The 12387-nt window shown below is 33.2% G+C and overlaps 1 protein-coding gene across 3 annotated transcripts in view; it reads left to right on the top strand.

Moving 5' to 3' along the window:
• CRISP1 (cysteine-rich secretory protein 1) overlaps positions 1 to 4217 on the top strand; it is a 43645-nt gene extending 39428 nt beyond the window's left edge. Inside the window, exons 7-8 of one of the 3 annotated variants that reach the window (XM_011960251.1) lie at positions 317 to 405; positions 3134 to 3717. In XM_011960251.1, coding sequence (XP_011815641.1) covers positions 317 to 405; positions 3134 to 3261 — 217 coding nt within the window. In that variant the 3' untranslated portion in view covers positions 3262 to 3717. Of the gene's footprint in view, positions 1 to 316; positions 406 to 3133 lie in introns of all 3 variants that reach the window. The other 2 variants (XM_011960250.1, XM_011960252.1) reach the window with 2 other exon arrangements.
• Positions 4218 to 12387: the final 8170 nt, after the last annotated feature.

Consider the following 12387-nt stretch of genomic DNA (forward strand, 5'->3'; position numbering starts at 1 on the left):
GCCCTCTTGCTTGTGAATGCTCTTGCTTGTACTCGAGGGTACCCAAAGTTCCCAAGTACTGTTAGGACTTGACTGTCCAACGAGATGTGCACATTGCCTGAAAAATATTTTCATGTCACTCACATTTATTGGTTCTATGTGCTAAAAAAAATTATAGCTATAAGACTGGAAATCTTACACCTATTTTAAAAATTATCACTCTTCTTTACAAAAATATTTGCACAATTTGTTTTTAAAATTGGTTGTACACTGTGAGTAAAATTTTATATGCATTTTTCAAAGATGAGTTTTATGAAATCACTTTTTTTTATTCAAGGGGAAATAATCCTGAAACAAAGAATGAACCTTATAAGACGGGTGTCCCATGTGAAGCCTGCCCAAATAACTGTGAAGACAAACTTTGCAGTAAGTTTTCTACATTCTGTTTGTTTACAGTTAACCCATTGGTCTGGGAACCATACGTCTTTTAAATTAAGCATTGAAAAACACTGCACTTTTGTACAGCTTTCGTCTCATTCATACCAAAGAAAACACACGAATTATTTCTGCTTACCCCTCCCCAATTGCCAGAGTGACTGAAGACCGTTGATTTAACCTGTGGCAAAGGAAATTACAAAGTCTAGGTCTGAGAACTCGAGTTCCCACCCAATAGATTAAAATACTTAATTAAGGTCAACCTAGATAAAATATTGAAGGAAGTGTAGATTTTTCTCTGCTCTCTAAAAAGTTCTTGGGCCCTCTTATTGCAGCCCATAATTTAGGCTCGTCGCTTTCAGTTTACCGACGTTCTCCAATTGCTTGCCACTCCATGATTACTCAGGTTGCCTAACCACTTATTATGGCATGAAATTTTTACTGAGTGATCCTTATTCTTCTTTTGTTCCTGTGAACCACCTAAAAAGTTAGCTGATGCTCACATTATTCCTTACATTCCTTACAGTCTCTTTTTTTTGCAATTTCTTGAATAAATCTTACCTAAGGTGAAGTTGTAGCCAAATGGGTGCCATTTCTGTTTATTTACTTAGATAGCCAAATTTCACTTTTTAAAGCCTACCTGCAACCATAATTTCTTAATTCCCAGGAATAATCTTGATTAAGATAAATTATGTTAGTAATAAGTCTGTGGAGAAAAAAATAAACCTAAGAAAAATATCCTGTGACCTCCAAATTGAAAGGTCACTTATTTTTCTTCACCTAATCAGGTTACTCTATTTGCTTTTAAAGTAAAAAAGAAAATGGATTCTTCTTCCTCCTTTTATCTTTCTCTCATTTCTCTTCTCTTTTACTCTTAATTTATTTACTTCTCTGCCTGTCTCCCTCTCTCTTTCTCTCTATCCACTTCACTTTTTATACCCCATTTCTGGAAAAAAAATGTAGTTGGAGAGAGTTTCCTCCCCATCAAAAAAAAAAAAAGAATCAACCAATTATCTATGCCTTAGAGGGAGAAGGGATGGCAATTTAGTAGATTTTTAGAATCTAGGTGAGAAAAACAATGTCTGTAGTGGTATAACAATTTAATAGAAGTAAAAGAAGAGTATGAAGAGAAATGTTACTCAAGAAGATTGATTCTATTACATAGATGATGTGTATATCATAAGCCCTTTCTTTATCTGTAAGTGTTTGAGGAAGTGAGAGCTATTAAAGAAATATATGAACTTAAGAACTGAACATATTGGGCACAAACAATGCTAAAAATGTAAGACCTAAATATGCAGATATAAATCATTTAATGCAATTCAAATGAAATTTATAAAAATAATAATTCTTACTTATAATATTAGGAAAGTATATAAATTAATAACAACAGATAAAAGAAAACAATGGATTACAACACTTTATAGGTTCAAAGAAAAAAATATGTTGCCTCTAAAGAAAAAATATCCATTGATAATCTTACAGATTCAAAGAAAAAAATGTTACCTCTAAAGAAAACAAATCCATTGATAGTCATATTTCACCAGAATATTACATAAGAGAATAAAGTAGGATAATGATAGGTAATTGATTTTTTCAAAAAGGAGTAATGACTTTGGCAAATTGCTGATTATAGGAAAAAGAAGCAGAGATACACTATCAAATATACAATTGCTCAGGAGTAATATAACATCCACATTTCATTTCCTTGTTGCACCTTGATAAATCTACTGTAGTTATTCTCCAAGTTCCTGAAAGGTGAATAAGTTTAATAATTTAGGAAGGGAAAATGTATATAGCATAGAAAGATATTGACTAAAATAATAAACAGTAAGACATAAATGTAAATTTAAAATTTATAAGATTGTTATAAACTTCATGCAATGGTCAAACTTTATAATTGAAAGAGAAGAAATATAATGGAAAAATTTAAATTGACCACCAAATTATCAAGATTCAAATTCAGGACTGCATGATAAGGTCAGAAAATCTTAAAAGAGAGAGGGAATTAAATTATTGTTATTCTTGCCTTTATAGAGAGACAAATAGATCCATTTGTTTTTTGTGATAGAGAATTCAGGTTAAAAACTATTTTAGTAAACTTTTTGGTGCTATTGCCACAAATTTAAAATGTTGGATATCTTCATTGTGATTGGAGAATTTTGTGTGCATTTCCGCCTCTGTATGTACCAGAATATAGGTGTGTGCACATCCATGGGATAGAGCAAGGTAAGAAAAATCACTAGAATGTTAATCGAGATAACTTCTGGGTGGGTGGGTGCCATCCTATATGTGGTTTTTAATTCCATTTTCCATTGGATATACATCACTTTTAATAATCCAAAGCAAACCTTTAACCAATAAATAATGCAGCATTAATTAGACAAAATAGTGTGAATATTTTATATTGCAATGGCATAGTTAATACTTTCAAAATGACAATGTAATTTAAAAAATGATTCCTCTCCAATCTGTTTATATTGGATTTGAAAAATTGTGCTAAAAAACCTGTTTTATACAAAGACAAAAATTTTACCTTTTTCTTTCAAATATGATCTTATCACCTGTTTTGCATTCGGATTTAGTTAGCTTATGCTAATGAAGTTGAGTTAGCTATTGTTAATAAAAATTTCTTTATGTCTTTAATAAGATGGTCTCTTTCCTCAGCAAATGTGATTTTCAAAAGGTTGTGTTGTAAAACCATACTATTTTCTTTCAGCTAACCCCTGTATCTACTATGATGAATACTCCGACTGTGACTTACAAGTCCATTATCTTGGATGCAACCACTCGACAACTAACCTGTTCTGTAAAGCCACTTGTCTGTGTGACACGGAGATAAAATAGGTCTTTGTTGTTTTCATCAGTTCTGTGCTGTGACGATGAGGAGAAGATGTCTGTTGGATCTTGTCTTTTGCTATAGTTCAGTAGTTTCTGCTAAATTTCATTTGATTTTAATCATGCTGGAGATCTTAACTCCTGTCCTGATACATCCTGAAGTAACACTGTTCTAAATTTTCTTAGTGCTGGAGTCAAAGGCCAAGTCCAACACCTGCCTTAAATTTAAATCATGCAATTTATAGTTCTTAAGTTGGCATAATTCAACTTACGGTATAACTGAGTCTCTCAACAGTAACCTGGGCTAAAGTAGGCCTTATGTGGTTGAACTCCCACCCCCGCTTTCCCCATATTTTCAGCCACTCTGATTATCTTCCCTGCGCAACTAACATCCAGTAATAATTCTTTACTTTTAAAATTTTACTTCTACTTTAAATCGATCATTAAAGGAATCCACAAAGCAAACAGAGTTCAGTCTCATCTTGCAAGGTAAATATCACTTAATTGGAAGTAGTTTAAATGTCTCATTGTTTTATTGTCACATCTCTATATACATTTGTGAAGCAAGAAACAATAAAAACATCTTCGTGTGCCATTAATTTAACAAAACATGTATTCAGTACTGATTGCATACAAGATGCATGTTTATATATACAGAAAGAATACAGTTTCATTTCATTTCAAAGGCAGTATAAAAGAAATATAAAAATAGCATAATATGAGAAATAAATAAGTCCCTAAAGACATATGGGTCACATAGTATTATTGCCAGATGAGCATAAATAACTTTTGTTTGGAGATTCAGGAAAGCCTTAAGGGTGGAATGACACATCTTCTGAGTAAACAGGATTGCAAAGGTTATGAGTATTTCAACACAATGGAACAGCACAGTTAAGGCCAACAAACGTAAAATGCACGGAAGCATTAGGGAATATTGAAGGGCTTGACATGAGGAAAGGGAAGGCTGGAAATATTTGGTCAAATTTTAACATTATCCCAAAGTTATACCCTACTTGTATATTTCTTTACTCATTTTAATAAAAAGTAGCTCTACCTACTTGTATATTTCTTTACTCATTTTAATAAAGTGTTTGGAAAAAAAAAAGACATCACTCACTTTCCAAAAGTAAAAAAGCCATGCCTCAAATGCATTCTGCATCATACAGAGGTTCTTGTCACAGGTACAAACATTCTGTGTGGCTCCAAGAAAAGAGGACAATTTGAGAATGATCCCCTCTTGACATGACCCATGTATTTCCATCTAGATCCATGGGCATTTGTCCCATGTAAATCCTTCAGACCCTTTCTCACTTTTTATTTAAACTACATTCGTTAGATCTATCCACTTGATTGTATCTATCTTTTGAGTAATTGTCATTAGCATAATCATGGACATATTAACATCAGGAGAACGGTAACTTATCCTGAGACACTGTAAGTAGGATGGTACTTTATAGCTGAAATACTTAATAAATGGAACTCATTACAAAAATCAAAGTAATAATAATTTACCTAAGAACATTAAATGCATGTGTTGTAGAAAATCTTTACTCATTTTTGCATTATCAGGTATTATGATTTCTCTTACCTCACCAAGGGAGCATTGGATTTTAGAGTGATTAAATTAGAGCCCTGAGTTCTGAATTTTGCATGCTAGATAACCAACTAATCCTGCAGTCTACTGTAGGCATTGTTACTGTGTTCTTACACTACAATATGCTCTCTCTAGAAATTAACATGATACTTCTCAAAATTTGCATTCCAACTACATCTCTTCCCACTTTGCATAAGAGTAAGCATATTCAAATATTTCTTAAGGGTTGGGGAAGGAGGAGGAAGGGTAAGTCTATGTCTTAGGAAAATCAAATTAGCAAGTAACAACACTTTGACTTTGTCTACATTACCCAAGTTTAAATAATATGCTGGCTTATTTCACAATAAATTATATTTGTTAAATATAAAAAGTATTTCCCCCCAAAGTATCTCAGAGCACATTGACTATGTGAAAAGTACCTCGTAATGAAGAAGATTGGGGGTGGGGGATGACCTCATGTACACCATTCTTCTATTATCTCAGAAGCTTTCAGAATCACACATATCGTTTGGAAAATCATTTTAAAAAGCTATTTTTAGATGACAGTGGAAAGAATTCTTATTTACCATGCAACACCTTTCTAAGAAACAGAAAGTCTTATACCTCTGTCCAAATGTTACTGAATATAGAATAAATATTAACAAATAATTTTGAAGCAGAAACAATATCGAGTGGCAGTCTGTACTTTCACAGTAGTAAAAAAAAAAAAAAAAAAAAAAGGTCTAGGTGTATAATACAAAGATTAAGAGCATGAGCAGAGATGTCACCCAGCTGGTTTGAATTCAGGGCACATGTGCTTGCTCTGTGACTTTGAAAAAGATTATTTTTCTTTGTCCTCATCCATAAGTTATAATAAGAGACGGAATCTACTTCATAAGTTTGTTTTAAGGATTGAATGAGTTCGTATGTAAAACCCTTAGAAAGGTATCTGGTGCTTAAAGTGTGCTCAGTAACTATTAGCCGGCATTAGTATTCATTCTCTTCAAACTCCAATCCCTGAGCTCTGCCCTTCAGACATAGTTGAGCGGCACTCTCTGGACTCTTCCTTTTGTGAACTCAGCAGTGAACACGTGTTATGGTAATAAATGAACAATCTCTTCCCCAACCCAAATAACATAACAAGTATGGAGTAATTTATTAATACAACAAAGGGGTTTTCAAGAAATCTATAGTATAAAACTACCTTTGATTAAACAAAACATTCAATTTAGCAGAAATATCTGATTTCACCACATTATTTAGTAATACAGTGCAATCATAATGGAAATAGTAAGAAGAGCTTTTATAGAGTTTATCCCAAATTCATTCAGAACATAACTATTCAATAGAGACCACCAAAATTAAAATTAAATTAAAAGGTGTATGTTTTGATAAAGATATTTATATATGAGAAAGATAACGTTTGGAAAACAGTATTAAAATACTAGGGCAGGAAATTTGAACAAAATCATGACATGAAATCTTGAAAGTGTTTATTTGAAGATGGTAATTTCACTGGAAAACTTTTAAAAAAATGAGCAAGTGAAAGGTTAAGATTAATTTTTAAATCTTTTAGTTTAAAAGGTCAATACATAGTTGATCTGTGTGGCTTATGTATGTTTACATAAATATAAAAAATGAATCTATAGATTGGTAATAATGAAAAATGTTACATTAGAAAAAAAGAGGAAAAGAAAACCACTAAAAAGATACAGAAATACACATGCCATTAAACAGAAAAGTTATCTCTTTCATAATACAAAAATGTATTTCAAATAGAGTTAGGATTATCTTTCTGTCCAGATAAGAATAAATTAATTATATGCTACAATCTACCCATCAGAGAAGTGGAAGAGGCAACCATTTCTATACATTATTAATAGGAACTAAGTTTGTAGAAAGACCCCTATTTAAAGATACCAAGTGAATTAAAAAAACATGCTTTTTTTTGTCAGCTTCTCATGAAGGAATGTATTATACTGAAATGCTCACATGCAAAAATATGTCTCTATAAAAAGATTTTTACTTAAGCATTATTTATAATAAAGGAAAACCAAATGCTATAAAAATACACCTAAGTGCAGAAATAAAAAGCTAAGTAAATTAGGAATGATCCATGATACGAAATATTAGACAGGTGGTTAGAAAAACGATTAAAGTTTTTATATTCTTATGATGAGAGATGCAGTTTTCTAAAAGTCAAAATTATAGAATCTACATACATATGACATGATCTAGTCTTTCCCTCCCCCATCCACTTCTTCTGTTGCTCTCATTCCTCCTTTCACTCAAACATTTTCTGATTTTTTACATTTCTAACATCATGACTGGAAACACTTTACATCACTGTGAGTTATTTGAAATATCTAATCCTTTGATTTCATTTTATTAAATTACATAATTTGAAAAAATGCAGATAACTTTTTTAGACACACCTTTTAAGTGAGTAGAGGAATGAAAGTGAAAACAAAATATTAAACAATGAGTCTTTAGTGTTGTAAAATATTAATATATTCAGTGATCAAGAAGCACAAATCTTTGCCTGTTTCAAATGAGGACATAAACATTAGTAAATTTCAACACTAAAGAAATATGGCCAATAGTGTAGCTACAAGCAAAGCCCAATACCTGGTATTTGTTTTTAGTTTCAGTGTGTTTTATTTTCCCCCAAATCTGCTGTTTTCTCCTGAAAGTTGATACAAAAGAAAGTTCCCTGGGTATCCACCATGTGTCACATCACTTGGAAGAGGGAGTAGAAACCATGCTTACTTCAAAGAAGAATATTGGCTAAGTGACTTAAATAGCTTCATAGGCTATCTCCAAGAAAATGTGTGGCAAACAACAGTGTAATTTTTCAGAATGGTCTTCAACATCACCCTCATGTGCATAGCTTATCAACAGGGTCTATGGACAGAGTAGCACACTTACTCATAGTGTGAAAACTCATGATATATTTCAAGGTCACTGTCGGGGGCGGAGTGTCACAGACTCAGGAGCCCAAACAGATATGTGTTTCTCTCTCTATCTCTCTCTCTCTCTCTGGGTGTGTGTGTGTGTGTGTGTTTACATGTATGAATGAAAGTCAAGATGATCTGTGAAGCAAAGGTAGAAAAGATCAACATTCCAAATAAAAATCTGATTAGGTTGTCAGGTAGCAGTGGAGGGCAGGGTGGCACAAAATAGATTTAGATTACTGGGTAACTTGAAAAGAAAGCCTAAATGATGCCTCAAACAAAGATAGCACATTCTTGACTCTTCATTATAAGAATACTACAATATATACTATATTCTGTATAAATGTGTATGGAAACAAAAATAAAATCTTTCAAAGTGTCCAGACTGATAATTGCCGTGCAAGGTAATAGTGGGCTTTCGAAATGTGCTCAAAGCCTAAATAGTTGGGACGTCATGGTAAACACTATGTTTTCCTTAATAAGGAAGGGCACTGCTATTCCCTCACTGCTAAAGGAATGGTGATACCAGAATAGCTCTGGGATTACATACAGCAAACCATTGTATCATAGTAGGGATGTGGTATGTTCCTTATACTTATATTAGCATGTAGTTACTACATGTTTTTATGGGAAGAAAAATCATGAAGCAATATAGAAAATTTCGTATTGTGAAACCAATGGCCTCATGTAAAAATGGAATAGAAATGTTTTTATCCGGCTTCACGGAACGTAAAGTTCAGAACTCACTACACTTAAAGGCAAAATCCTTCCAGAAAAGTACTTCCAAAACAAGACCATGAGGTGGTATTATGGCATTCACAGCAATATACACTGCATTTAGCAATCCTTTTGGAAGGGAACATTTGGGCACAAAAGGATCATAAATACCATGTCTGGTCTTTTATTTAATTTGTACAACACCCTATAACACTTTTGATGAATTATTTATGTAAATATCTCCAGTGTATGAAAAACTTCACATTTGTTGGTAAATTTTTGTGACTATTGGAGCTTCTTTAGGCATATAAATGAATCATATTACAAAAACTTGAGAATATTATTTAGTAAAAGACATACCAAACGTGTATGTTCTTAAAATAAAGCTAAATTATCTCTGAAGAGGCATGATAATTATTTCGCTTCTGCAAATCTCAACTGCATTTAGGTTTCTGAATTGAGGTTGTAAATGTCAAATCATTTTTTCAAATAGTAACTATATTCAGGTGTTTAGAATTATGCTGAATGTTATTACTACACTGTGTCAGTTATACAGTGTCACTTCAACTACATATAGCCTTTTGTGGTGGGATTTATTATTGCAATTTTATGTATGTAAACACTAAGGCTCCAAAATTTTACATGACTTCATTATTAAATAGCTTGAAAGTAATAGAGAGATCCTACACAAAAATAGCTCCTTCCAAAATTTAGATGCCATAAAATAGTATAGAGGAAGTTATTAGAAGACTCTAATGTGGAAAGTATACACATGAAATGTAGGTTTTGAAATTCTTTTCTTTCTCATCCATTCCAACCATTTTATGAACAGGATTTTTAAATACTTGTTAAACTAAGCATTGTATAGAGCTCTCAAATAATAATTGGAATGTTAGAACCATGATAGAGAATTAGCTTCTAAGTGAGACTTGTTTCAATTTAGAGAACAGACCTGGTCTGGAGCCCTGATAACCTCTCTTTGTGTCTGAAACTATGTGAGATCTTCGATGGGGTTCTTATCTCATTTTAACCATTCCTTTGGACTGAGTCTAATACCATTCCCACCACTCCATCACGCCTTCAGAGGTATCCAGGAAGACTCAAATACCATTGAAATTTCCCTTGCCCGATGGTCTTGTGATGACTATCACTGAAAATGTATCCACGTACATATCTAAATATAATGTATTAAATGATGTTGTCATAGCAGAATTCTCACTTTGGCCAAGCTTTGAATTCAATTGTTTACTGAACTATGTCATGATCCCTCTTGATACTCTCTCCACCATTTTCTCTCTTTGTGCTTTTTAAAATTATTAGTATATTTAGGCTTAAGTTGGCCTTATATTATTTATTTTCATTTGTTTCTCTGTTTGTTATTCCTCTGTTTCTCTTTGCTTGCCTTCCTGTGAGTTATTTGAACATTTTTAATATTTCCATCTTAAATTCATACTGTTTTGAGTGTACCACTTTGTATACTTTCTTCTAGGGGTTACTCTTCATATAAAAATATATATATCTACTTAAATTATCACAGTCTACTTGTATTGATATTTTGTCACTTAGAGTGAAGGGTAGAAACCTCACTTTTATTTAGGTACTTTTCCCTCCCACTTTAATAATATATTTAAGCTAAGTACTAACTTTACATATACAAAACATCTCCATGTGTGGTGTAACAATTTTTGCTTCAACCAACAAATATTTTAAGAAAATCATGAAGAGAAAATTCTCTTGCATTTAACCTTTATTTTTATCCATTCTGACATTCTTTCTTTGCTGAATTTTTAAAACTTCTCATCATTTCTTTTTATTTTTCTCTAGAAAACATCCTTTAGCCATTGTTTAAGGGTAGGCTTGCAAATCAATTATCTGACCCTTCTTTATGTGAGAATGCCTTTATGTTCCCTTTATTCCTGAAGTATACCTTCACTGGATATAGGATCCAGGGTTAATCATTATTTTTCAAGCACTTGTAAAGCGTGCCACTCTCTTCTGAACTTTGTGGTTTCAAATGAGAAATCTACTGTCACTAAAATTGTTATTCTTCCATAGGTATATATTGTTTCTCTTTGCCTATTAAATTTTTTCATTAGCTCTAATTTTTCAGAAGTTTGTAAGGTGTTATGGCCTCTGTGCTCAGTTCTACTGAAGCCATTCCAAGCATTTTGTGGACAGTTTTTTCATTTTCTCTCTGGAGTCAGACAGTTATTGCCAATTTCTTTTTCTTCTTTATTATTTCACCCTTCTTAATCCTTTGGCTGAGTTGAGCAGGCTTTCTTTGTTCTGTTTTGGTTTGTTTGTTTTAATTTTTGCTCTATCCTGTTAGTAGTTCTGGGGTTGAGACTTCTGCAGTGCTCTGTCTAGTATACATGGGAAGCAAAAAGGAAACTCAGAGAAGTCATTTTCATGATGATACTCAAGTCCAAGGTCCTCATGCAATTTGCTTTCTTAGTTTCACTTCTAGAGTCTTCCTATGCTTGTTTGTTGTGTATGCTCAAGTTTCTCAGTTTTAAGAATGAGGATCTGAGAGAATGTGGCTCCTCTAACTTGGCCAATACCCTACCACTAAGTAAACCTACATTTTTTTGCATGAATGAAGATTTTTCCTAAGTTCGCTGTGTAGCAGGTCAATTATCTACAGATGCAAGAAAACAGAGGTTTCCTGACCTGCTATATATATAGTAAGCAATTCTTCTAATTGGTGAGGCTTTAAAATCTGAGTAAGAAGTTCTCCACTGTGGTTCAGGACCATGAAATATATTTGTAAAGTGACAAATCATTATGGCATATGGTACGTGTAAACTCTCTCGACAGAAAAATTTCTGGCAAGAAGTTGCTCTCAACTGAACGATAAAGAGCTAAATGTCTGAGGGATCCTTTTATTAGTATTATCTATTTCTATTTATTATGAATCTTTGTTATTTTCTTTAAAAAATTGTTATTCTGTCAAGCACATTTGCAAACTACTTATATGGAATGTTACAGCTCATCATAGATACTGTTTAAAAATTGCAAATATATGAAGAAGAAGTTCCTACAGTATGTGATCATTGGCAAGTCAATCGTGATCCCTGATGTCACTATTGTAATAGTTTTGGGGTGTCATGGACCACACCCATATAAGATGGTAAATTTAATTAATATATGTTGTGTGTGTTCTGACTGCTCCAACAATAGGCAGTTGCTATATGTCGTCCTCTCCTTGGACCCCCCAATTTCCACAGAACAATATTAAAATTAGGCCAAGTCATAACCCTCCAATGTTCTCTAAGTATTCAAATGCAAGGAAGAGTTGCAAGTCTCTCACTTAATACCAAAAGGCTAAACTGAGTAAGCTTAGCGAGGAAGGCAGGTTGACACCTGAGACAGGTCAAAAGTTAAACCTCTTGTGCCGGTTAGCAAGTTGTGAATGCAAATAAAAGTTACTGAAAGAAATTAAAAGTGCTACTCTAATGAACATACGAATAATATAAAAGCAAAACAGCCTTATAGCTGATATGGAAAAAGTTTTAGTAGTCTGGACAGATCAAACCAGCCACATTTCCTTAAGCAAAGCCCAATACAGAGCAAGGCCCTAACCCTCTTTTATTTTGTGAAGACTGAGAGAGGGGAGGAAGTTGCAGAAGAAAAGTTTGAAGCTAGCAGAAGTTGCTCCAGGAGGTTTAAGGAAAGAAGCCATCTTCATAAAGCAAAAGTACGAAGTGAAAGAGCAAATGTTGATGGAGAAGCTGCAGCAAGTTATCCAGATCTAACTAAGATAATTAATGCTGGCAGGCCATGGTGGCTCACACCTATAATCCCAGTACTTTTGGAGGCTGGAGTGGGCAGAATGCTTGAGGCAAGGAGTTCAAGACCAGCCTGGACACCATGGTGAAACCCCATCTCTAT

This window comes from Colobus angolensis, unplaced genomic scaffold, assembly GCF_000951035.1.
Source record: "Colobus angolensis palliatus isolate OR3802 unplaced genomic scaffold, Cang.pa_1.0 Scaffold51, whole genome shotgun sequence".
NCBI lineage: Eukaryota > Metazoa > Chordata > Mammalia > Primates > Cercopithecidae > Colobus > Colobus angolensis.